General features: G+C 43.5%; 1 protein-coding gene across 1 annotated transcript; it reads left to right on the top strand.

Annotated features, from left to right (window-relative positions):
* The first annotated feature begins 14,067 nt into the window (after positions 1 to 14,067).
* LOC134462459 (glucose-6-phosphatase catalytic subunit 1-like) lies at positions 14,068 to 21,546 on the top strand. Its single transcript, XM_063215501.1, has 5 exons — positions 14,068 to 14,367; positions 14,986 to 15,095; positions 17,212 to 17,317; positions 18,153 to 18,268; positions 20,193 to 21,546. The coding sequence occupies exons 1-5, from the start codon at positions 14,150 to 14,152 to the stop codon at positions 20,771 to 20,773; spliced, it is 1,131 nt and encodes a 376-aa protein (XP_063071571.1). The 5' UTR covers positions 14,068 to 14,149; the 3' UTR covers positions 20,774 to 21,546.
* Positions 21,547 to 22,301: the final 755 nt, after the last annotated feature.

The raw sequence follows: 22,301 nt of genomic DNA, 5'->3' as shown, positions 1-22,301 counted from the left end.
TCTCCTTCAACTCCACTGCTGTACAGAAAAAAAACAACAAATAGTTTGTGTGGATTTTTTGGTACTGTTCCTACGGAGACAGATGTGTCATGTAATAAGAGTACAAACGAGTTTCTCCATGGCAATATGATCAAAGGCCCTAATGGAATTCCGAGCTAAGTTTCCCTCTGTAACGTGTTTTTGAGACAGAATACTCTCCATGAGGCTTTCAGGGCTTTCATTCTTGTGGTGGGTGGATACGTTTTGCTTTAAAGTAACTTGGCCTACCTTCAACCAATAACAGTGGACTGGACACCAACAAAATCTGGATGTCATGGCATGAGTCTTTATAGAGCTGCTTGCTAAAGTACACTACAGTAACAAAATACAATTTTGACTTGAGCTACTACAGTAATCGTGGCGCCAGTCTCATTAAGACATACGCACAGGCTGCCAATGTTATAACCCAGCTTGGCCAAAAATCCAGAGGAAATCTTGGAGATAAGAGGTGGAGTTGGATCGGATGGACTAGGAGGCAACCAGGGGACAAGACAGAAAACCTGGACCGAGTATCTGTTGCGTTACAGCAGACAGGGTTGGACAGGGACTGAAAAACACCCAAGCATACTCACCCATTTTTGGAAATAAGCTTATTTTACATCTCTCCTTGAGTTAAATGGTTGAGTTTTACAAAGCGGATTCCAAAAAAGTTGGGACACTTGGTATTTTGTGAATAAAATCAAAATGCTGGCATTTTCAAAACATTCAATCCATGCATAAGATACACAATGGTCCAAGGTCAACATATGAAGAGTTAAAATGAGGCAAAAGCATTGTTTTGAGGGAATTATGTGGTTATTTAAAATTCGACCCATGCAACAAATCTCAAAAAAGTTGGGACAGGGCCAAAAAATGTTGTAATAGTTGGATAATTCTAAAAATAACACAAGGAGGAATAGTTTGAAAGGAACTATATTGACTGCCAACATGAATGCACAAATAAAATACCATGACAGAGAGGCTGTGGCACTCAGTAGCAAAGATTTTGAGGGACTAATTACTGATCTATTACACAGAAAGATTGAATGATCAAAATTGCAGGCATATAATGCCTATTTCTGTAATGTAGAGTTCTGTAAAATCATTGCACGAGTTATGAGATCATGACATACCCATCGTCAATAAGCAAACTATGACACTCCAACAATGACAGCTGTTGAAAATATGACCATAAACACAACACTTGATTAAGGCACATGATGCAGACATTAAACAGTGTTGCAAGTGGCAAAGCTCATTCTATATGGACCTAGGAGACATGTGAAACTGTCCTTAGATTACAGAATGGAAAATATTTCATTCTTTTTTAAATAATGGAGTCATGCACCCTCCAGGTTATGAAGAAAATGAACACTTCAGCTTGATTTAGTGGTCAGTCTGAAAGACAGCATATATGATGGTAAAGTGGTGCAGAAATTCCTTGGTTATGGTCTTCTTACTCATGTAGAGCATTAAAATGAGGGCTGAATGATATATTCAGACTTTAAACAGCATACATAGCTACCAAGGCATTATATTTTGGAGCACAGCCTTTAGATATTGCCCCATAATGATGGCAAATTCAATCTCTACTATGTTCCAACAGTGTGGTTCCATCATAAGAGTAAACAGGTGACAAAAATGTTTTCTTGCAGTCAAGATATGCCACATATTAAGCATAACAAGAAGGTAAACAAGTCGAAGAACACACCTATCAGTTGAGCTGCTGAAATCATGTCTCGCATATGAAAATATCTATTTTTTTGGATAAAATCATGCCATCAGTCATAGTATTTAAATGTTAAGTCTCATCCCTTGTGTTGTGTTTACTCTTATCCAACATAAAAAGCATTTTATTGGCCCTGTCCCAACTTTTTTGGAATTTGTTGCAAGGGTGAAATTTTAAGTGATCACATAATTACCCCAAAACAACCATTCTGCTTGGCTTTAACAACTGATATGTTGTCTATACACAATGCTCTACCTTATTAACATATTGAATGTTTTGAAAATGCCAGCATTTTGATTTTATTCACAAAATACCAAGTGTCCCAACTTTTTTGGAATCCGCTTTGTACCTTTCTCCTGTACTTCCTGCCGTTCTCTGAGTATGGCAGTGCAAATTTTACCTCCAAGCTAGCAATTAACACTGAGTCCTGTGAGACCAGCTGGCGGCTAACTGGTCTCATAGGACTCAATGTTAACTGCTAGCTCAGAGGTAAAATTTGCACTGCCATACTCAGAGAACGGTTGAACAGGAGAAAGGTAAAATTCAATCATCTAACTCAAGGAGAGGTGTAAAATTAGTTAATTTCCAAAAATGGGACAGTTTCTCTTCAACATTGGCCCCTCACACATAAAAGTCCAGTCTGTATAGAAGATGGACTAACGGGCCGTCTCCTCTAAACCAGTTCCTAAGAAAAAACAAACAAACAAACACACAAATAAACAACACCATCATCCCCTGGCAACTGTCGGCCCACCGGAAAAAAGTCTCTATATGCCAATTTTCCAGTCCAGTCCTGACAGCATAAGCCATTCCAGTCTTCTACAGATCCGCATCGACAACCTCCACATAAAAATGTGTTTCCCACTACACAATAAAAAACATAACGGCATGTCAATATTTCAGAGGGAAGGTATATATAAATGTAGGCCTAAGTATTTACAACACTGTGGAGAATCAAATTACTATAACCGTGGAGTCAAAAATCTGTGTGGCTAGTCAACTCTAGCTATTAATATTTACACAATATTGAGAAGAATTAACTCTGAAAATCTAACCAAATAGTAAAATTAACACTATTATTTGAGTGGTACGAAACATTTTCTGAAATTGAGTTCATTTCAACTCTTAAATAAATCACTAGCATTTTTTTTACTGTGTACAGCTGTTTCAGGATTGTGGGTCACTGAGGGGCCTAGTGGGCAGAAGGGGGCCCCATATATAAGCAGTGGCCTGTGTTTACATTTGGCAAATGACACCATTTCTTGACAGTGGTGTGTGAGCTGTTTATTCTGTGGGTGTGGGAGTGATGTAGATGAACAGGCCCGCCGACAGGAGGGGACAAACGGGTATGTTGTCCCGGGCCAAGAGAGACAGGGGGCCCAAAATTGGGTTCCCATTACATTGTATGTATTGGGTAGGGTAGGGGGCCCTTTGAGATGACTTTGTCCTGGGCCCAGCAAAAGATGTCAGCGGGCCTGTAGATGAATATGCTGTATAGCCGTTTGGCATGAGTGTGTGCTTGAAAAGACCAAGCTGTTTGCAAGCGGGTTGTGTTCGAATTGGCAGTGGTGCATTGTTATGACAATTAAATTCAACTGATTATTTTAAAAGCTCCTTTGCAAAAAAAAAAAAACTTTTTGAATGGTACTATCACAACATTTATAATTTGTACTACACAGTTGATAATTATTTTCCATCATCAGGACCTCTTTACAATGGAGAGTCAAGCAGTCCCCAGCCCCACTCCCACACTCTCTTTTCCACACACTCACGCACGCACGCACACATGCACGCACGCACACACACACACGCACGCACACATGCACACACAAACACACACACACACACACGCACGCACACACACACACACACACACATGCACGCACACACCCCTACACACACACACACACACACCCCTACAGCACCCATGATGTGTTCTTATGTGACCGTGACCTGAACTCCCTTATCGGGTTGGATATACTGCCCTGTCTGGTATGTATCAACAAGCCCAAAGGGAGGATAGGAGACACGCAATCACATCCCACAGGCAACGCACGCAGCTGCTCCGTTACAGTCATGACGAGCAAGAGACTAGGATAACAGGAAACTTCACTGGGTGGGTTTGCAAGGTTTAATGGCGATTTTGTGATTCAAATCGCTAATATTTCATGGCGTGTTACTAAAGCATCCACTTCTCAAGAGGTCAAGACTGAGGTTCCTCAAGAGGTTGTTCATTCCAAGCATAGACGTTTACAGAAAAGGAGAAAGAAAGCGTGAAAACTTTGCTTGTTGCAATCCAAACGGTCTTAAATGCTTTTCACAAAGTTGCACAAGATCCAAGGGCTCATGAAATCACATGACCAGCTTGAACTAACCAATAACACAGGCTTGATGGGCCCTCAGAGGCCTGATTGGAATGTGTGTGCAGGGCCGCTGACAGCTTTGACTGGGCCCGGGACAAAGTCATCTGAAACCAATGCATTCAGTGTATTCAGGGCCCAGTTATGGGTCCCCCATCTCCTTGGGCCCGGGACAGCGGACCCCTTTGTACCCCTTGTCTGCTTCCCTGTGTGTGTTTGTGTTATAAAATGGCTTCAATAAAAATAGGTGATGAGGACCTTTATTGGGTTGAGGCTGTTGAACATGACCTCAGTCGTGGGATGATTGATCATTCTTGGCATAAAATCCGAAGTCTTTTTTTTTTTTGCTAAAGCACCTAAACCATTAAAGGAGATTTGAGCCTGAGAGGTTTTTGATCCTCTCCCCAACTCCCTCAACTGTACTGATGAAAGGCATGTGTAAGACATTCTATTTTCCCAAATACTTTAACTATGAAGTAGGATAAAAACCTGGGATGATTGTTTTCTGAGCTTGTATAAGAGTAGGAGGAGGTTTTAGGATGTAGCTACTTTTAAAAACAAAGCAAAACAGCATTTCACCTTTTTTTTGCTTGAACTAAAATAATCCAATATTTGCTCAGAGAAATCAACACTGTTTTTCATGGGCGATCGAAAAATGGTGATTGATGTTATCTGTTATCATCATGTTCTCCTCTTTTGTTCGATCTCCGGAAAATCCTGTTTACTTATTTGATGTCAAAACTCAAGGACTCATACTGAGAGACTGGCGAGGCCAAAAAAAAAAAAACTTTTCATGACAGTGCATAAAAACATCCTGATGTCAAGGCCTCCTATCTGTACAAAGCTGTCCAACTTCCAGATGGCTGATCTCCATCAGTTGATAACATGGAGAGATGCTTGTTTAACTCCTCCAACTCATATTGTCATTGTGACCCAGCACTCATATTGTCATTGTGACTGCACACAATGAAACTGCATTTATGCCTCACCCGTGCAAGGGGGCAGCCCCATATGGCACCCCGAGGGAGCAGTATGGCGGGACGGTACCATGCTCAGGGCACTGGTTAATTACTCCCCCCACCAATCTGTCAAGTCGGGAGTCAAACCGCTAGCCTTTAGGCTACAAGTCTGACGCCCTAACCACTTACCCATGACTGCCCATAAAGTGAAGCCTGATGTACATGTAGTATCTCTCACATAAAAATGAAACGGTGCAGAGATAGTCACTGTCAGTGATAACCCCATAGCTTCATCAAAATGTATGTAACGAAACAGGCAATAATCAAAATGGGAATGGCACAACTGCAACAGTGTAACCACCCACAATAAGTAAACGTTTAGAATGTATCAGGGAGTTTATCATTTCAACAGTGTCAGTCAATGTTGCGAATGATGCTATATAGGGCAATTTATTGAGCTACTATTTCTAAACCTGGCTTATTGGCTTGGTTCAAATAATACAACTTGCTGTTAACTCATTCTTAACAATACTATAGATTTATTGATCCTGAGAAATTAAGATCATGTCATTATTCTTTGCCACACAGTTCGGGCATAAGAACGAACATAGGGATAAAATAGGCCGGCTTTTTCTTCCCTCTCACTGCCTTGTTAAGCAGACCACATTAATCAAGCCCATTTATCGAATGTGATTTTGAGCCGTTTTCTTCAGTTGGGCTCACGCTTGTCTTTTTTCTTGGCTTCATGTACAACTGATGTTCTACAGGTCTGTTTTGGAATCCCACTTTCCCCAAGGAAACTCTCTGTCTGCAGATGTTCGTGAAGTCCAGTCCACCCCCACTTCCTCCCTGCACGTCCTGTTTGATAGAGGCTTCTAATTTGTTCATCCCCTCAGATGCATGATGGTTATCTTGTGAGGCGATCAGGGCCTCGTTTCACTATAACGATGGTTCTTAGCCTTACGTGTGTCGTTAACCAGTGATCCTACGAATGTTCTTAGATTTTCTACGACTGTTTCCCAAAGACATTCGTACATGAACGCGCGTGCACAGCCTCTAAGATCATTCGTAGCGTCGCTCTTAAGGATCGCTGTCCATTTACGTGGTGCTGAAGTGTCCTCGGAGTGAACTGCGCCGTTGTCGTGCCGAAAAGCGAGTGCCTGCCAGAATCTGAGTGCCCTCATTGAAACCAATGACATTTTTTGAGAGACAATTATACACATTTTAGCAGAATGAATTACATTATTTATGAACTAAAAATATGCCTATGAAACATTACTCGTCCTCCACTTAATATGAGCTATTTGAATGAAACTGTAACATTTGTTATGACAATTCTTCGATTCTTTTATGGAAATAATACCGAAATTGTAACCAGTTCTTTGTAATACTTCCAGAAGGAATGCAGATGCTTTATTGATAGGCTTTCCATCTTAAATTGTGTCAGATTTATCTGCAAAAATGGGTAAAAAAATATCTGAAAAATTGGTCATTGGTTTCAATGAGGGCACTCAGATTCTGGCAGGCACTCGCTTTTCGGCACGACACCGACACCGTCATCTGCTGCTAAACCATTTACAAAAAGTAAGGCGTGTGTAAGTGTCAAAAGTTGCTCTCCATAAAAGGTGGAATACATTTGTAGCTGTTTGCAACTATTGATAGGAGTTATTGTTGGCAAATTAAATAAAATGCACACAAACAATGAAATCATGCAAAACTCCCAACTGACTGTAATAACCATGAGCTACGCCGTTAAGACCCAGATAAAGCGCGTGCAGTTCGCTACTGCAGCTTAATAGGCCTATTTAAGAAGACAAGTAGGCCTAGTTGGAGTTCCAAATTGGGATGCGCAAAGTTACAACCTCAAGGCGTTCAAGGCTTGACAACTGTCGGGAGCACGTCTGTTATGAAAAACAATGTCCATCAACATTGACACATCCCCTCGCTGCCTTTTTGTTATTGCTTAGCCTACTAGAGTCGGAATAGGGAGAGCAGAGCTTGGCACATGTGGTGAGCGGTGCGCAAAGTAGCCTACCGTGCGGCTTTCACAACTGTGAGGACATTTTTGCACGGCAGTCTGCTGTTATTAAAACAAAAAATCTACACGAATCCCCATCGCTGCCTTTTTTGTCATAGCTTACCCTTCGCCTACAACTATCATGTATTTTCTGCGTCGCCTTCCCTTACTTAGGCTACTTGAAAATGAAAGAGGGTGCAACAACTCGCTGACCATTTTTCTTTAAAAAAATATAAAACAAATAAAGTTTCATCACCACTCATCAACACTCTTGTCTCTGGTTTCCGAAGCCCCTTGTTTTTGCCTTGTTCTTGTTCATGAAGCACCCACACAAATTATGATTTATCACAGTTTAATTATGCCCAGGTTTATCAAACACAGTCGAACTATTTTACTACCTGTAACATATTTCCAAACACATTGCTTTTATTATAGGCCTACACATCCACAATTAATGTTACCTTCATATTTTCGTTGCAGTGTCAACTGTGCTGCCATGATATTTACACTCCCGTCTTAAAACATCAACTTGAAGTGCAAGTTTCACTGTGCCATGCCACTCGCGTCTTAAAACAGCAATCTTATGCGCAGGTTTCTTCTTTTCCCTTCATATCCTGTGGGTGTCTCCACTGTGCCATGCCGCTACGATCAATCTTAGCGCGTTAAGACTACTCTAGACCACTCGTGGATTGCTCTTAGAGTTACGTGTCAACCTGCGATGGTTCTTAGCTAAGTTGGCTTTGGGAAACGCTCCGTGAGCTCTACGATGGTGTTACGTGTGAACTTAAGTAGCACGTAGCGTTAAGTAGTACTTAAGGCCCTTTCGGAAACGAGGCCCTGATCAGTATGTGTTTAAGCACTTGTTGGTGAAGGTCTGGTCTGGAGTTTGTTCATGGTGGCGGGTTTGCAAATAGGTCCTGACGGAACCTGTGTACCCTCTACTTTGTCCTTTTTCTGCCTCAGAAATGGTACCTATTTGTGGGCCCTAGAGAAAATATACACATGGGAAAGTGCTGACTGTTGTAGCCCCCAGCAGAAAGGCAGACTTAGTAAGGCCCCCTAGACTAGCCCTAGCCATAGCCTTGTCTGCCTATTGGTGAAACTGTATCCGCCCCTGCTGTGCCTTGTTTATTTGATACTTCATCTTCCCATCCCATCTGACATATTTGCTGACTATGCAAGTTGCTGCATGTGTCTGTGTGCTGTAAAGCAGACTAAGACTAATGCCGTGTTGTTGTTTTTTTGGGCCTAAGTCTGCCAGCCATTGGTTGCATCAACACAGAAACAGAAATACAGCAGAGCTAAACTGCTCTTGATGTGCTTCAGTGGCGATCTGATAAACCAGAATAAATTGTGTGAATTTCCAGGAAGCCATTAGAAAGTGCATGGTCTCTCCTTCCGCAGACCAGATGCCAGAAACTTAAGCCCCTGTTTGCCAGTGTAAACACATTGTACACACGCAGGGTCGTAACCAGACATTTTCAAATACTGGGGTCAAATACTGCGTGCTGTAATGTATACCGTACATTTAGAATGCTTCAAATACTTCAGTCAAACTCCGAATTTATCATTGTTGATTGTATAACAATTTTCATCACAGATACATTTTACATGACAAAAATACAGAGGACATGACCTCTGTGTCCTCAATGGTAGTTACGGCCATATACACACAGCAAGAGTATTTCAATTCCACACTCTGTGTTTCCAGCCCGGCATCGCAACTTGTGCAGTTGTCCAGGTGCCGTCACACGTAATCCATCTTCCTTGGGATTGTTCAGCTTCAAAGAAGACTGCTAGCAACAACACACACCAGAGCACAATTCAGATTTACAGGCAACACACAACAGTAACTTACGCTGTGACATGACTGAGCCTCCGAGAACAAACACATTCCTGTTGTTGTAAGAGGGTGCTGTTGGTGCGTTGGCAGGGACGGATTAATGCCCAGGCTAGATATGGCTGCAGCCTAGGGGGCCCCACCTACCAGGAGGCCCCTGAATGGCCAAAAGTAAAAAATTGTTGAATTGCGACAGGATGTAATATTGAAAAATTCACGCGTCGTATTGAGTACAGTTGGTAGACAAGTTATCCTTAGTTCCTAGTTCATAATTAAGACACGAATATGATAATAAAATTTGTCACGAAATTTGCCTTCTGGGGGGGCACACAGCATCTTGTTGCCTAGGGGCCCCAGGCCATCTTAATCCAGACCTGGGCATTGGGCACACATGTCTATGTATGGTGGCAGGCGGAGTGCTGTCAGGGTATTGGCGAACTCTCAAAGTAGTGTTGCGCTACACTACACTTGCGCTATACTTGGGCAGCCATGAGCTAATCGTTAAGGAGGTGGTCATAACATCAGAGGGTTGCAGGTTCAAATCCCACCCTTACCTCTCCCTTTACACCTCCATCCATGGCTGAAGTGCCCTTGAGCAAGGCACCTACCCCACATTGCTCCACATTGCTCCAATACCCTGTAAATAACCTTTAGTCACCTTGGATAAAAGCGGCAGCTACTCTAATGTAATGTAATGTAATCTAATGTAATCTAATGTAATGTATGTAACTTGGGGCCTACTGGGAGAGGGGGTAGCTGTCTGTTGTGTGTTGATGGGGGAGATGCCACTGCTGCGAAAAGTTCCCTTGTCAGTTGGGGTTCAAGTTATTTATTGTCTAATCTCGTTGTTATTTCTCAAAATGGGCATTGCAAAATTATTTAAATGTAGGATGTGGGCATAAATGTATGGAGACCCTTTGAAACTGTATACAGCCTTGTCGACTCAGCAGTCAAGATTTAATCATATAGTGACTCAGTGTACTAAGCCTGGTGATTATAATGGACAAGACACTTTTTGCAAATCACACACACTGTGCCGTGCACAGTAGTATCCTATAGGATACTATAGGCACAATGTGCAATAGCAATAGCCTACATAAAACAGCCTACATAAAACGGCCTTTCCAAGAAAAAAACACTTGCATGTGACAGAGTAGTATCTCACGTAAACTACATGTGAAAAATGTTGTATGAGGCATAGAAAAGCAATGAAATCATAAATCTTGGGTTGTTGTTTTCTTCATGATTTGTTGCAGCAGCACGGTTCCTGGAAAGTGTCCCATCATGTTATACTGCCCACTTTACATGAATCTCCCATCTCCATGCTTCACGCATGCAGGGCTGGATTAAGAAGGCCTGGGGCCCCTAGGCTACAGGTTGCTGTGGGGCCCCCACGGAAGGCAATTTTCATAACAAAATTACAAAGACATCATCGTCACAATTCTCCAATTATTTTGACAAACTGGACAACTGGGGCCCCTGGCCGGTGGGGGCCCCTAGGCTGCAGCCATATCTAGCCTGTGCATTAATCCGGCCCTGCACACACTCCAGAAGAGGAATGGGGGCCACTCCACTCAGATCATTTGTGTTGCACATGCTTTCCCCTTTTCCAGGAGGGCTGTTTCCTTAAAATCCCCAAGGACTGTTGGCCCCCCATCTCCATCTGGTGTACAACATTCCTGCTGTGGCCCAAGCCTGAACTGTGTAGCCTATATATAAAGGCACTCTTGATTTTCCCAGGCCTCTCTTTCTTGAAACGTGATTATATAAAACTTTTTTTTTGTGAGGATGTCTTACCTTAATCGTTGTGCAACTATTTGTAATGCAATAGCAGAAACATTTCAGGATGTGTCGCACATTTGTCTTTAGAGATTGTTTGCGTATCTTGGCTTTCCTGGTTGAAGAGATTTTTGCATCTCTGAGGGACCTTCCTGCTAAAATAAAGGTTAAATAATGTGTGACACCTGCTACGTTTACATGAGACATTTAATTCGGAATTAACTGACTTTAATTCTGAATAAAGCTAAATTCCGCTTTGAAAACCTCTTAATTCGGAATTAAAGGAAAGATCAAAGTAAACTCGACGGAACTATTCAATTCTGAATTATTAATTCGGAATTACATCATGTAAACGTAGTGACTGTTTAAAAAATGTGTAACACTTTTTCACATGAATCAGGGTTATACTGGGCCTTGCCGTGGCCAACCGGTAGGGCACTCGCCTGCCATGCGGCTGACCCGGGTTCGATTCCTGGCCCGGGTCCTTTGCCAACCCCTCCCCGTCTCTCTCCCAATTCGCTTCCTGTCCACCTCTCACACTGTCCTATCAAATAAAGTCGAAAAAGACCCCCCCCCCCCCCACCCCCCCAAAAAAAAAATCAGGGTTATATTGGGTGAGGCCCAAGAAAAGGATTTGTTTCCTCTTGAGCACAAAAATAGAGAGGTTGTGCACTCTAATCATCCATCTCTGGTAGACCCATTGTCAAATTCTGGCACTGACATTCAACCGTTTCCAGAGGAGAAAGATTAAAAAATGCTTAAGCAACTAACTGACATCTTCCCTACACGCTGCATGAGGCAGTGTGTGTCCAAATAGATATTTGGACAAGTGCTGTGTTTGGCTATGATCAGGACAGGGCTGTGGGAAAAGCCTTCCTGTTGATTTGCAGATGGTTGCAGTGCACGCAATTAGGACATAGTTGCTTTTAACTAACCCTTTTTCAAAGTTCAGCATATTTTTGACAGATTATTTTTAATAGACCTATGTCATGCATGTCTTTCACTATTTTCTTTGGGGTTTGCAGATAATTATTTGTATTTACTAATGGATATTTTTGGATATTATATAGATATTACTGTAGGTCTATAATATCAAATTGATATTATCTCTGTTGGGTTTGAATGTTTCACTTTGAATCATCCTTGACAGTAGGATCATTCTTTTTGGCTAAAAGGCCCTTCCCCCCACAAGACACACGCTCACACACGCATGCACACAGGCACACGCATGCACACACACAGACATTGTTATCAGTCTTTAGACCCCCTGTTCCAACTTCCACAAAGCTAATTTTTTTTCATAATACTTTTCTTATTTACCCTCTGGTAAATAATCTGTTACTGTACCTAATGGGAGGACAAACACGTGCCATGTCTCCCCCAACCTGTCTGTACATCTGTACACCTGTACTCTTCCCGCCAACCTGCACGTGTGCTGGGTGCTGGTCTGCTGGAGGGGTGGTGAGGACTGGGGGAGGGGGTGTGTGCATGACCCAGCGGTGAGGGGCTGGGGTTGCAGAGCCTCGCTGAGGACTTGGTAGCATGCCCAGGCTATTTTTACACGTTGAGTACACACAGACTACAGGAGAAAACAATAAGCAGCTGGCCCCACTCTTTTACACGATGGACGCCTCTATCTACCGTAATACTGTAGAAGCCAGCCTCTTCTCTGCTGCCGTGGACACGGTTGCTAGGTGCACTGTGCACCGTGCACCATCTCGGACATCCCACTCTCCGTACCGGCCCCCCACCCCCAACCCTTCCCCCTTCTCATACAGATTTTGTATACTTGCCCTTATTCGGAGAGCAGCAACTAGATACCTTGGTCAGAGGAGCGGAGCTATAGGTGGGGCGAGTAAGGCATTTGCCCCTGGGCCCATGGCCCTCCCGTAGAGTTGGTGGTGGCCCTATTATGACCTTAGCAGGCCGTATGTGGGTCCTTATCAGTGTTTTGTCCTGGGACCCTGTTGCAATGTTCCGCCACTGCTTGGTCATATCTGTGCTGTGTCGTGCTGTGCTGTGTTTTTCCACATAGATAGCATGTGCATCCCTTTTTGCAGCAAATATCTGTGGAATTTTCCGGAGGACAGCCAGGAACAAGTCTCCCACGTGACTTGTGCCGGGAAGAAAGTGTGCAGTGCACTCATTTGTAAAAGATGAGGTGACTGTTACCAGGCTAATGTCCAGGGCATGAGAAGTAGGTCACGCGTGCTGCTGCATATGAGTGCAGGTCGTAGGGGCGGGGTTACATTGAGCATTTGATAGGCATTGAGGGATAGCAGAGCGTTTAATACGGTTATCAAAATGTCGGAATGTGTGGTAACAAAAAATGCCATTAAAAGCACATTCTATTTAGCCTTCAGCTGGGTTTCAGAGGGATGAAAGAAGACTTCTAATTTGGCACAGGTATTAGCCCTATTATACTGCGTACTGTATAGGCATTGAATTCCCTAAATAGTACATGAGATATTGTTGGTTGCATTATCTGTTTGGTTAAGTTAACTGATTTCTTTTTGACAGGCTACTGTTTTGGGAGCGTCCATATTGGTGGGTGCAGGAGGGCATTTGCATCATTGACCAGGTCTCCTGCCTATTCACAGGGCTGTTAATCTGGATGAAATGAACAGTACAACATACATACAGTAGCAATAAACTAGGAAACGGGATTGATCACTACTGATTGTGTTGTAGATTTTTTAAATCCAACTCTTGTTAAACCATACCATACGCAACAGGTGGTAAACATGTGTTCATACATGTGTGTGGCATTGACATCGACATAACTTGTTTATCTCATCCATGTCCAGAGAGAGAGAGAGAGAGAGAGACAGACAGACAGACAGAGAGAGAGGGGGGGAGAAAGAGAGATAAGCGCAAAGTGACATTGAGTCCCTGTCGTCCTCCACTCGTCTCCACTATCGCTCCTTCTCTTCCACATGCACAAGCATTACTGAGCCACTCACCGGCCGGCCTGCACCCTTCTGCTATTAATCAGTCACCGTAATGTGCCGCCTGCACTTTTCCATCCGTGATTTTCCCTCCCCATGTGTCCACAGGCTGCATGGGTAACAATGCTGATAACAAAGCATGAGTATAAAAGGCGTAGGGAGCAGCATGTCTGGCCATGGCTTGGGGACACCAAACTGCCCACCGCCTTTTCTTTGCCCTTCCGAGGCCGCTGGCTATCACCAAACAGCTCCACAACAAGCCTTTTGCGATTTGCCTTACACCAATTGGCTTTCAGTAGCCATCTTGGAACCTTTTAAGACTGTGTGTCGTCAAGTCAAGTCAATTTTATTTATAAGGCACTTTAAAATACAACAGAGGTAGCTGTCCAAAGTGCTGGACAAGTAAGAGGACTTGAAAGAATCTCTCAACCTTAGAACACACAGACAGACGCACTTGAGGACACAGTACAAATTATTGTTGTATTGGACCTAAGAAGGCATGGACGTCATCCACAGCTATGGTGTGGAGAGCACCAGGTACCTGCAGGAGAACTATGCGGAGACGCAGGACTGGTTCCTGTTTGTGTCCTCGGCTGCGGACCTGCGCACCACCTTCCTCATCCTCTTCCCCCTCCTCTTCCACCTGCAGCCAGCCACGGGGGTCAGGCTGGTCTGGGTGGCCGTGCTGGGGGACTGGATCAACCTGGTGTCCAAGTGGTGAGTAGAGGAGGAGGAGGAGGAGCTGTGGTTCTGGATTATGTCATTTGTCTATTTATTCTTGTTCTGTGTGTATTGCATTATTCCTTTAGATTGATCAACAGAGGGATACTAGAGCATTGAACCGTTTTATAGCCTGATGCTGTGCCTGTGTATACGCTGTTTCGCCTTTGACACCTGGAGCGTGATATACTCTGCATTCAGGCTCTTGAGATTTGAGCTTTTTAAGTTAAAAATGTGGTTATGTTAGAGCTTAATGAACACATTCAAATGCAACTTATTTCATGTTTTTTCTATTTAGGTTTTAAAAGGCAGAGGGAACCTTTTCCCAAAAAGGGCTTATGCATTCAGCAGGCGTTTTTTGCAGGTGCCTTATGGTACGATGGGCTAAATAGGGTTATCCACATGTCAGAAAGTGTAGTTACAAAATAGAAATACCATTAAAAGCACATGCACATCTATTTAGCTTTGGTTTTCTGGGGGATGAAAGAAGAGCTTTCTTTTGCCATATTAGCCCTATTATATGTAGGCTATAGGTAATGAGTTCCCTATGTAATGAGTGAGATGTTTTTGGTTGCGTTATCTGTTGGGTTATGTTAACTTCTTTTTTTTTGTCAGGCTGCTGTTTGGAGAGCGTCCATATTGGTGGGTGCAGGAGACCTCCTACTATGGCAACTCCACAGTACCACAGCTGAGGCAGTTCCCCATGACCTGTGAAACAGGCCCAGGTGAGGACACACATCACTTGACTTTGTCCAGTTGAGGAAACTAAACAACACTGTAGCTGGTGTTTTTTAATTTATTTATAGGACTATAGAGTGCGTAACCAAATTGAATTGATTGACCACTTTCGCTGTTTACACACTGTTTACACACTGTTTACACACTGTTTACACTGGAAAATTCCACAGATATTTGCTGCAAAAGGGATGCACAAGTTATCTATGTTGAACAACACAGCTCAGCACAGCACAGCACAGCACAGCGCAGATCTGACCAAGCAGTGGCGGAACAATTGCACACAGCGCGCCAGGATAAAACACTTATAGGAACCCCCATGCGGCCTGCCAAGGTCATAATAGGGCCACCAACATCAATACGAGAGGACACTGGGCCCAGGGGCAAATGCCCTGCTTAAGGACAAGTAAACAAAATCTGCATGAGAAGGGGGAAAGGTTGGGGGGTGGGGGGCCGGTACGCAGAGTGGGGCCCGAGATGGTGCACGGTGCACCTCGCAACCGTCTCCACGGTAGCAGAGAAGAGGGGGACTTCTATGGTAGATAGAGGCGTCCATCGTGTAAAAGAGTGGGGCCAGCTGCTTATTGTTTTCTCCTGTAGTCTGTGTGTACTCAACGTGTAAAAATAGCCTGGGCATGCTACCAAGTCCTCAGTGGGGCTCTGCAACCCCAGCCCCTCACCGCTGGGTCACTCCCCCAGTCCTCACCACCCCTCCAGCAGACCAGCACCCAGCATACATGCAGGTTGGCGGGAAGAGTACAGGTGTACAGATGTACAGACAGGTTAGGGGAGACATGGCATGTGGTGATCAGGTGCACGTACGTGCGTACATGTGACTATACAGAACATGTCATCTATGTGGGCTTTTGCAGTTCAGAGTTGACAATTTTCAAATATGTATGAAGTAGAGCCAGTACCAACAGGAGTACTGGTAGATGGTATTACAGCTGCTATAATCCGCTGTACCTCATGCACATTTACGGATTTTCTTCTACTTCTACTTCTGTTTTATACACCTCTGATCAGGACTGGAGTGATAATCTGGCATACAGGGCACTTTCCTGGTCCGATGTGGTTGTTTTTTTGTTTGTTTGTTCACTTTGTGTTCAGATTTTTTCCCATAGATACTGGCTCACCATTTAGATGTTGCGACCCATTGGTCAAACTTTGATATTGACTATTGATGGTGGACTAATCCAATCATAATATCGCACAATACTGCAATACTGCAAAAAATACCCAGGCCTCTGACTGTTTTGAATGCTCCACCACTGTGTCACTAACTTTGCAATAACCGAATGTCAGTTAATATATAAGGCCAACCAGCCTGATCTCCAAAAATTCCCTGCTCCTGGACACGGATGTTAAGGACACAAAATCTGTGTCCAGGAGCACGGATTTTGCCAAAATTCCGTGCTCCTGGACACGGAATTGTTTTCTGTGATGGGCACACGGAAGTCCTTTCTACATTCCTACAGCACTGTGTTAACTCTATCATTAGAAAATACATACCAAATGCTAATCCTAAGCAAAATAATGCTATAGCAATTGAAGTTGTGCCCTGAAGAAAACATTCCCTAACCTTAACCTGTCATTAAAGACATATTTTTGAGAAATACCTTTTCCAGTTGGTTGATAGGCTATCAAATTCATATAATGAATGAAAGAATACTAGCTGTGCCCAGACCAAAACAATCCCTAACCCTAACCTCAGTAAGAAATGTTTTTTTGGAGAAAAAATATTTGACTGAGGTCAAAGACTGTGGAAACATAGAGCTGTGGGAGTATAGAGAGAGCACTTCTGTGTGTCCATCACGGAAAACAATTCCGTGTCCAGGAGCACGGAAAACAATTCCGTGTCCAGGAGCACGGAATTTTGGCCAAATCCGTGCTCCTGGACACGGATTTTGTGTCCTTAACATCTGTGTCCAGGAGCACGGAATTTTTGGAGATCATGTTGCGCCAACAGTCATCAAATGTGAATGACATGGACATAATGTTTATGACTTATCTATGACTGTGTCATGACAGTATCTTAATGACTGTAATGACATGCTTATGACACGGGCGTCAAGTAAAGTGTTACCATTTGTCCTGTGTTTCCAGGTAGCCCCTCAGGCCATGCTATGGGCTCTGCTGGCGTCTACTACGCTCTCGTCACTGCTGTTCTCAACTCCTCCCAGAGGCACTGTAGCAGTCCCACACAGAGCAGGTGAGCAATTAGCCTAGCGTTGTTATTATTCCACCCTCTCTCTCTCTCCTCTGTTATCCCTTCTTCTTCCTCTTCCTCCTCCTCCTTCTCCTCTTCCTCTTCCTTTCCTCCTCTTCCTCTAAGAATTGAAGAGTTCAGATGCAAAACCCCCTAAGTGCCTTTTCAGAAAATAATCTTAATTCATTTTTACCACTACAAAGCTATCAAAATTGCATATTTTTACATTTTATTCATGTAATATAACTATTTATATGTAATATCAATTACATGAATGTAACCAAACCAATAACTGGGTTCTTTGAAAATAAAGAAGTGCAGGTCTTCAGAAATGGAGTTAGGGGGTTTTACATTTGAACTCTTCAATTGTACTTTACGACCCAGTTGTGGCTCAAACAGCTGGGCATTGGACTGCTACGCTGGTGACCCGGGTTTGATTCAGGCCTGGGTCATTTTGTGATCCTTCCCTGCCTTTCTCTCCCCCTCACTTCCTGTCTCTCTCCCACTGTCCTGTATGAAAAATAAAGGCGTAAAAGCCAAATCAATATATATTTTAAAAAAATAATTGTTGTTTACTCTTCCAAGATCAGACAGACAGAACCAGACATAAACCTTCAGCCACTCTATGTTTCACACATACCAGGCATCCACCACAACTGGTTAACATATGTTAGTAGTTTACTTTTCAAAAAAAAGTAATAGAAAGATAAATAAACTCTTTTAACCAGATTGTTTATGCCCGGTCGTTGGATGTAAATCACAAAAGGCACAAGTGCGGGTTGACACATTCTGATGAGCATTGTTGTGCTTAAAACGACTTAAGTCTCTCCCTTTTTAGGTGCGTTAAAGCGGCGATGTGGACGGTCTTCTGGGTTGTGCAAGTCTGTGTTTGTCTGTCCAGAGTGTTCATCGGCGCCCACTTCCCCCATCAAGTCGTCAGTGGCGTTGCTCTTGGTAAGACAGATAAACTCCTGCTCTCTTCTGAGCTCTGTTTATAAACACGACGCTGCTTTTAGTGACGACTTCCAGCTCCCCTTGTGTTCAGACTGATTGGGTGTGAAGATGATGTTGCTAGGCAACATCACAAATTTGGTTAAGTCTTTAAATTGCATGACAATGATTTAAGTTTACCAGATAAAAATGTATTGCATACTATCAATAGGACAATGACCAAAGTACGCAGAACCTTGTGGAATGTTGTCAACCTTGAAAAACACAATGTAAAAGCAGCTGTGTGTCGTTATTCTAAAGGTTCAAAGCCATCTGTTGCTACATCGAAGCATGCTATCCTTTCAGTTCTGACCGCATGACCACTAACAGCATAATTTGTACTTGTATATTGGATTAACGTGACCAGGGCTGACGCTAGGCATAGGCAGATAAGGCAGTCGCCTAAGGCCCCAAATACCTTGGGGGCGCCATAAAGACCAAAGGTCCCACAGAATTAGAAAGTTGAGCAAAATAAAACATTACACCTTACATTGACAATGTTGTCATGGGCACTCAGTATCCGTAGGTACTAGATCTGTACTCAGTCAGATGTAACAGACGCTAATGTCTAAATGCACAAAGGGAAAGGGCATGGCATGCTCGCCTAGGGCACTAAATGGACTAGAACTGGCCCTGAACATGACTGCATAGCCTATGCGAAGCACAAGTCATCATGGACATCTAGTAGGTGTGTTAAGGACAGAGTGCAGAACACATTGGTATGAACATGTTGAGGTTGTACTGTAGGTCACAAGTATGGATGTCATCAGGCCCGGATTAATGCACAGGCTAAATATGACTGCAGCCTAAGGGCCCACACCTACCAGGGGGCCCTGGATTGCCCAAAAGTGAACAATTGCAGAATTGTGGCAAGATGCAATATTGGAAGAAAAAAAATCATCTGTCGTGTTGCGTACAGTTAGTAGACATGTTATCCTTATTTCCTAGCTTGTAATTACAACACTTAATATGTAAATTTGTAGCAAAATTTGCCCTCTGCAGGGGCCCACAGCAACCTTTAGCCTAGGGGCCCCACTGCCCCAGGCCATCTTAATCCACCCTTTGATGTCATGTTATGTTGGCACAGGCTCTAATTGTATGTGCCTGCGTATAAGAGGTAGGAGGACAGGGAGGAATTGGTTAAAGAAAATAAAAGTGATGAACCAAATAACAAATGTAAAAAAAACATTGTTTTCTTTTAAAATGAAGAGCTGTACAAAAAAATCACCCATGTACTAACAACATAACAAACAGCATCAAGCAGGGGTGTATTAGTAAGTAGAAGCAGAAGTACTCTTACTGATGTACATAATTGCAACACCAGTTTTTACAGTGTACCAAATGAGGTACACTGTAAGAGTATTTCTAATTTTACTTAAAGGGACACTGTACAGGAAATGGTCGAAAAGGGTACTGCAACTATGCTGCTCATTGACCTGGGCTGCCTATTGCCAAATTTGATCTTAACATGAAAGTTTACTAAGTAATACACAAATATTTTCTAGTGTGGTCCAAGTTCAGTCATTTTTGCAGCTAATATTTTTGGAAATTCAAAATGGCGGACCATGGAGAAGATTCCCCTCTTCATGTATGAAAAGTGCAATTTTTCCAGTCATAGTGAATACTTGGAATTTGATGGTGGTGGTGGTAAGTATTCATGAAAAAGGTAACATTAGTGAATGGGCAGCATGAATTCTGAAAATAAACAACTAAAAATCTCACACAGAGTCCCTTTAACCCGTTGATGCCTAAAGCACTTGCACAAAAAGGCTGCCAAATGCCTAAGCCCAGCATCCAGCATCAATGGGTTAATACACCTCTGGCATCAAGTCACAGCATGACAGTGACCCTGGCCTGTCTTCTTCTCCTCCTCCTCCTCCTCCATCAGGCGTTGTCGTGGCCGAGGGTTTGAACCGGGCTTCCTGGATCCATCATGTCAGCTTCCGAGGCTACGCCCGCCTGACCCTCTTCCTGTTGTCCTTCGCCCTGGGCCTCTACGTCCTGCTCGGCTCCGTGGCCGTGGACCTGCTCTGGAGCCTGGCCAAGGCCCATCGCTGGTGCGTCACCGAGGCCTGGGTGCGCCTGGAGACCACTCCGTTCGCCAGCCTGCTGCGCAACACCGGCGTGCTGTTTGGGCTGGGCACCGCGCTGCATTTACCCACGCTGGATATTAAGAAGGCTGCCGTGGTGGTGGGAGAGGGAGAGGGCTCCACTACTGCTGCCTGCTTTGGTGGGAGGATCGCTCGCGCCCCCTTCAGGCTGATCTGTGCAGTCGCAGCCATCTTGCTCTTACACGTGCTGGACACCTTTGGGCCGCCGGTCCACAACCGCTCCCTCTTCTACCTGCTCTCCTTCTGCAAGAGTGCCACTGTGCCCCTGACCACTGTGGTCGTTGTGCCTTATTTTGCTGGCAGGGCGGTGAATGCTGTGACCAAGAGAGGAAACTGCGTATATAGACTATTTGAGTGAAAACAAAGCCGTTAAAAACAAGTGCAAGCAATAGACAGCAACAGAGACAGACAGGCGGCACATTCAGATGTCATGTGCAGGCTGATATTCAGATCATGGTGAAAGCCAACCCACAATGAGAGACACGTTTGAGGGACTATAAAGTTCACGTATGAGAGGACTGAAGGCCAAGAAAGGGTGCATAGTCTGACTGCAACAGGGTCAGGCGGCATTCAGACGGACATGGGTGATGCTCAGTTCATGATAAATGCCAACCCACATTGTCTTGATGTTGTGGTGTTGGAGTTCAACTGAATATGACCTGGTGCATGAGGACGGTCTCAGCAGTCAGGGGCCAGGCCACAGCGTCAGCTTGGATTCATAAATTGGCCTAAGACGCCCAGGCTCATAGGCCCAGATGTATGAGGGGCCAGGACGAAGTGCCCCACCCCCACCCACTCCACATATCGCAATTCACATTGACGAGGTAGCAAACAGTGAGAAAATATCAGTGTTAATATAGGCCTATAGCCTTTAGAGAGTTGAAATTAACTTTACTCTTTGGTCAGTGTTGAGTTAATTCTTCTCAATATTGTGTATGTATTAAGAGTGGGAGAGTTGAAATGATCCAGTGTGTGGGGGGAAGAGAGAGAGAGACCTGCCTTGGGCTAAATGTATGTAAGAGTGAACTACATATGGTGCAATGATGTGTGTAATGTTTTGTGTGTAATGTCTTCTGTGTTTATGTATGTATGGTACTTGACACCTTAATTTCCCCCTGGGATCAATAAATGATACTCTACTCTACTGTACTCTTCACTGGCCACCTGCAAAATTGTACACCAACCTTTGACTCCACTGTTTGACTTTCCTCGTTGTTGTAAATGGGCCTTCTCTATCTGGATTTATTAGTTTAATCTCAAATTTGACACCCCATTTTTATAAACATAAAATCATCCTTAAACAATAAGGGTTAAAGTGGATGGATAGATATGTAGGATGGGTGGGGTGAAAATAGTCACCTGAAGGATAAGGGTGCATTAAGCCGTTAAGACACGGTGTTATACATTTGCTATTACCAGAATGGCAATGACCAAGTCGTAGTGCATTACCAGGGGCCCTATGTTATGTCATAGACTTACAGTACTATGGTTATTGACTTTTCAATGACTATTACAGCGTGCCACTGGAGGTACGGCATGCATTAAGGGGTTAAATTCAATAACCTCTAGTCAGTGGATGCATTTCTTTTTTAAACAAACTTGGGCATTTTTTTGTTTTGGGGCTTAGGATATAGAAGTGAGTAAAATCTGATGATGGAGCATGGCAATAAACGTCTTCAGCTTCGTGTGAATACGCACCAATTGTGCAATCCTGCTGACTGGCAGAAAAGATCCACTTTTCACACTCAAAGCATTCATTTCTTGGCGCTAATGAGAGAATAATGTAACACAATTCATAGATAGATAGACCTGGAAAAGCACAATAAGGTATTTTTTATTTAAAAAAGTGATATGCTATGAAATCTGCTTTGTGTTCGTCCAAGTTG

This window comes from Engraulis encrasicolus, chromosome 2 (genome assembly GCF_034702125.1).
Source record: "Engraulis encrasicolus isolate BLACKSEA-1 chromosome 2, IST_EnEncr_1.0, whole genome shotgun sequence".
Taxonomy (NCBI): domain Eukaryota; kingdom Metazoa; phylum Chordata; class Actinopteri; order Clupeiformes; family Engraulidae; genus Engraulis; species Engraulis encrasicolus.
This window is presented reverse-complemented; position numbering and strand designations above follow the sequence as displayed.

Coding starts and splice junctions, on each gene's coding strand:
- LOC134462459 (XM_063215501.1), top strand. CDS start 14,150: ATGGACGTCATCCACAGCTATGGTGTGGAGAGCACCAGGTACCTGCAG. Junction 15,096..17,211: donor GACCTGTGAAACAGGCCCAG/GTGAGGACACAC, acceptor CTGTGTTTCCAG/GTAGCCCCTCAGGCCATGCT. Junction 18,269..20,192: donor CGTCAGTGGCGTTGCTCTTG/GTAAGACAGATA, acceptor CTCCTCCATCAG/GCGTTGTCGTGGCCGAGGGT.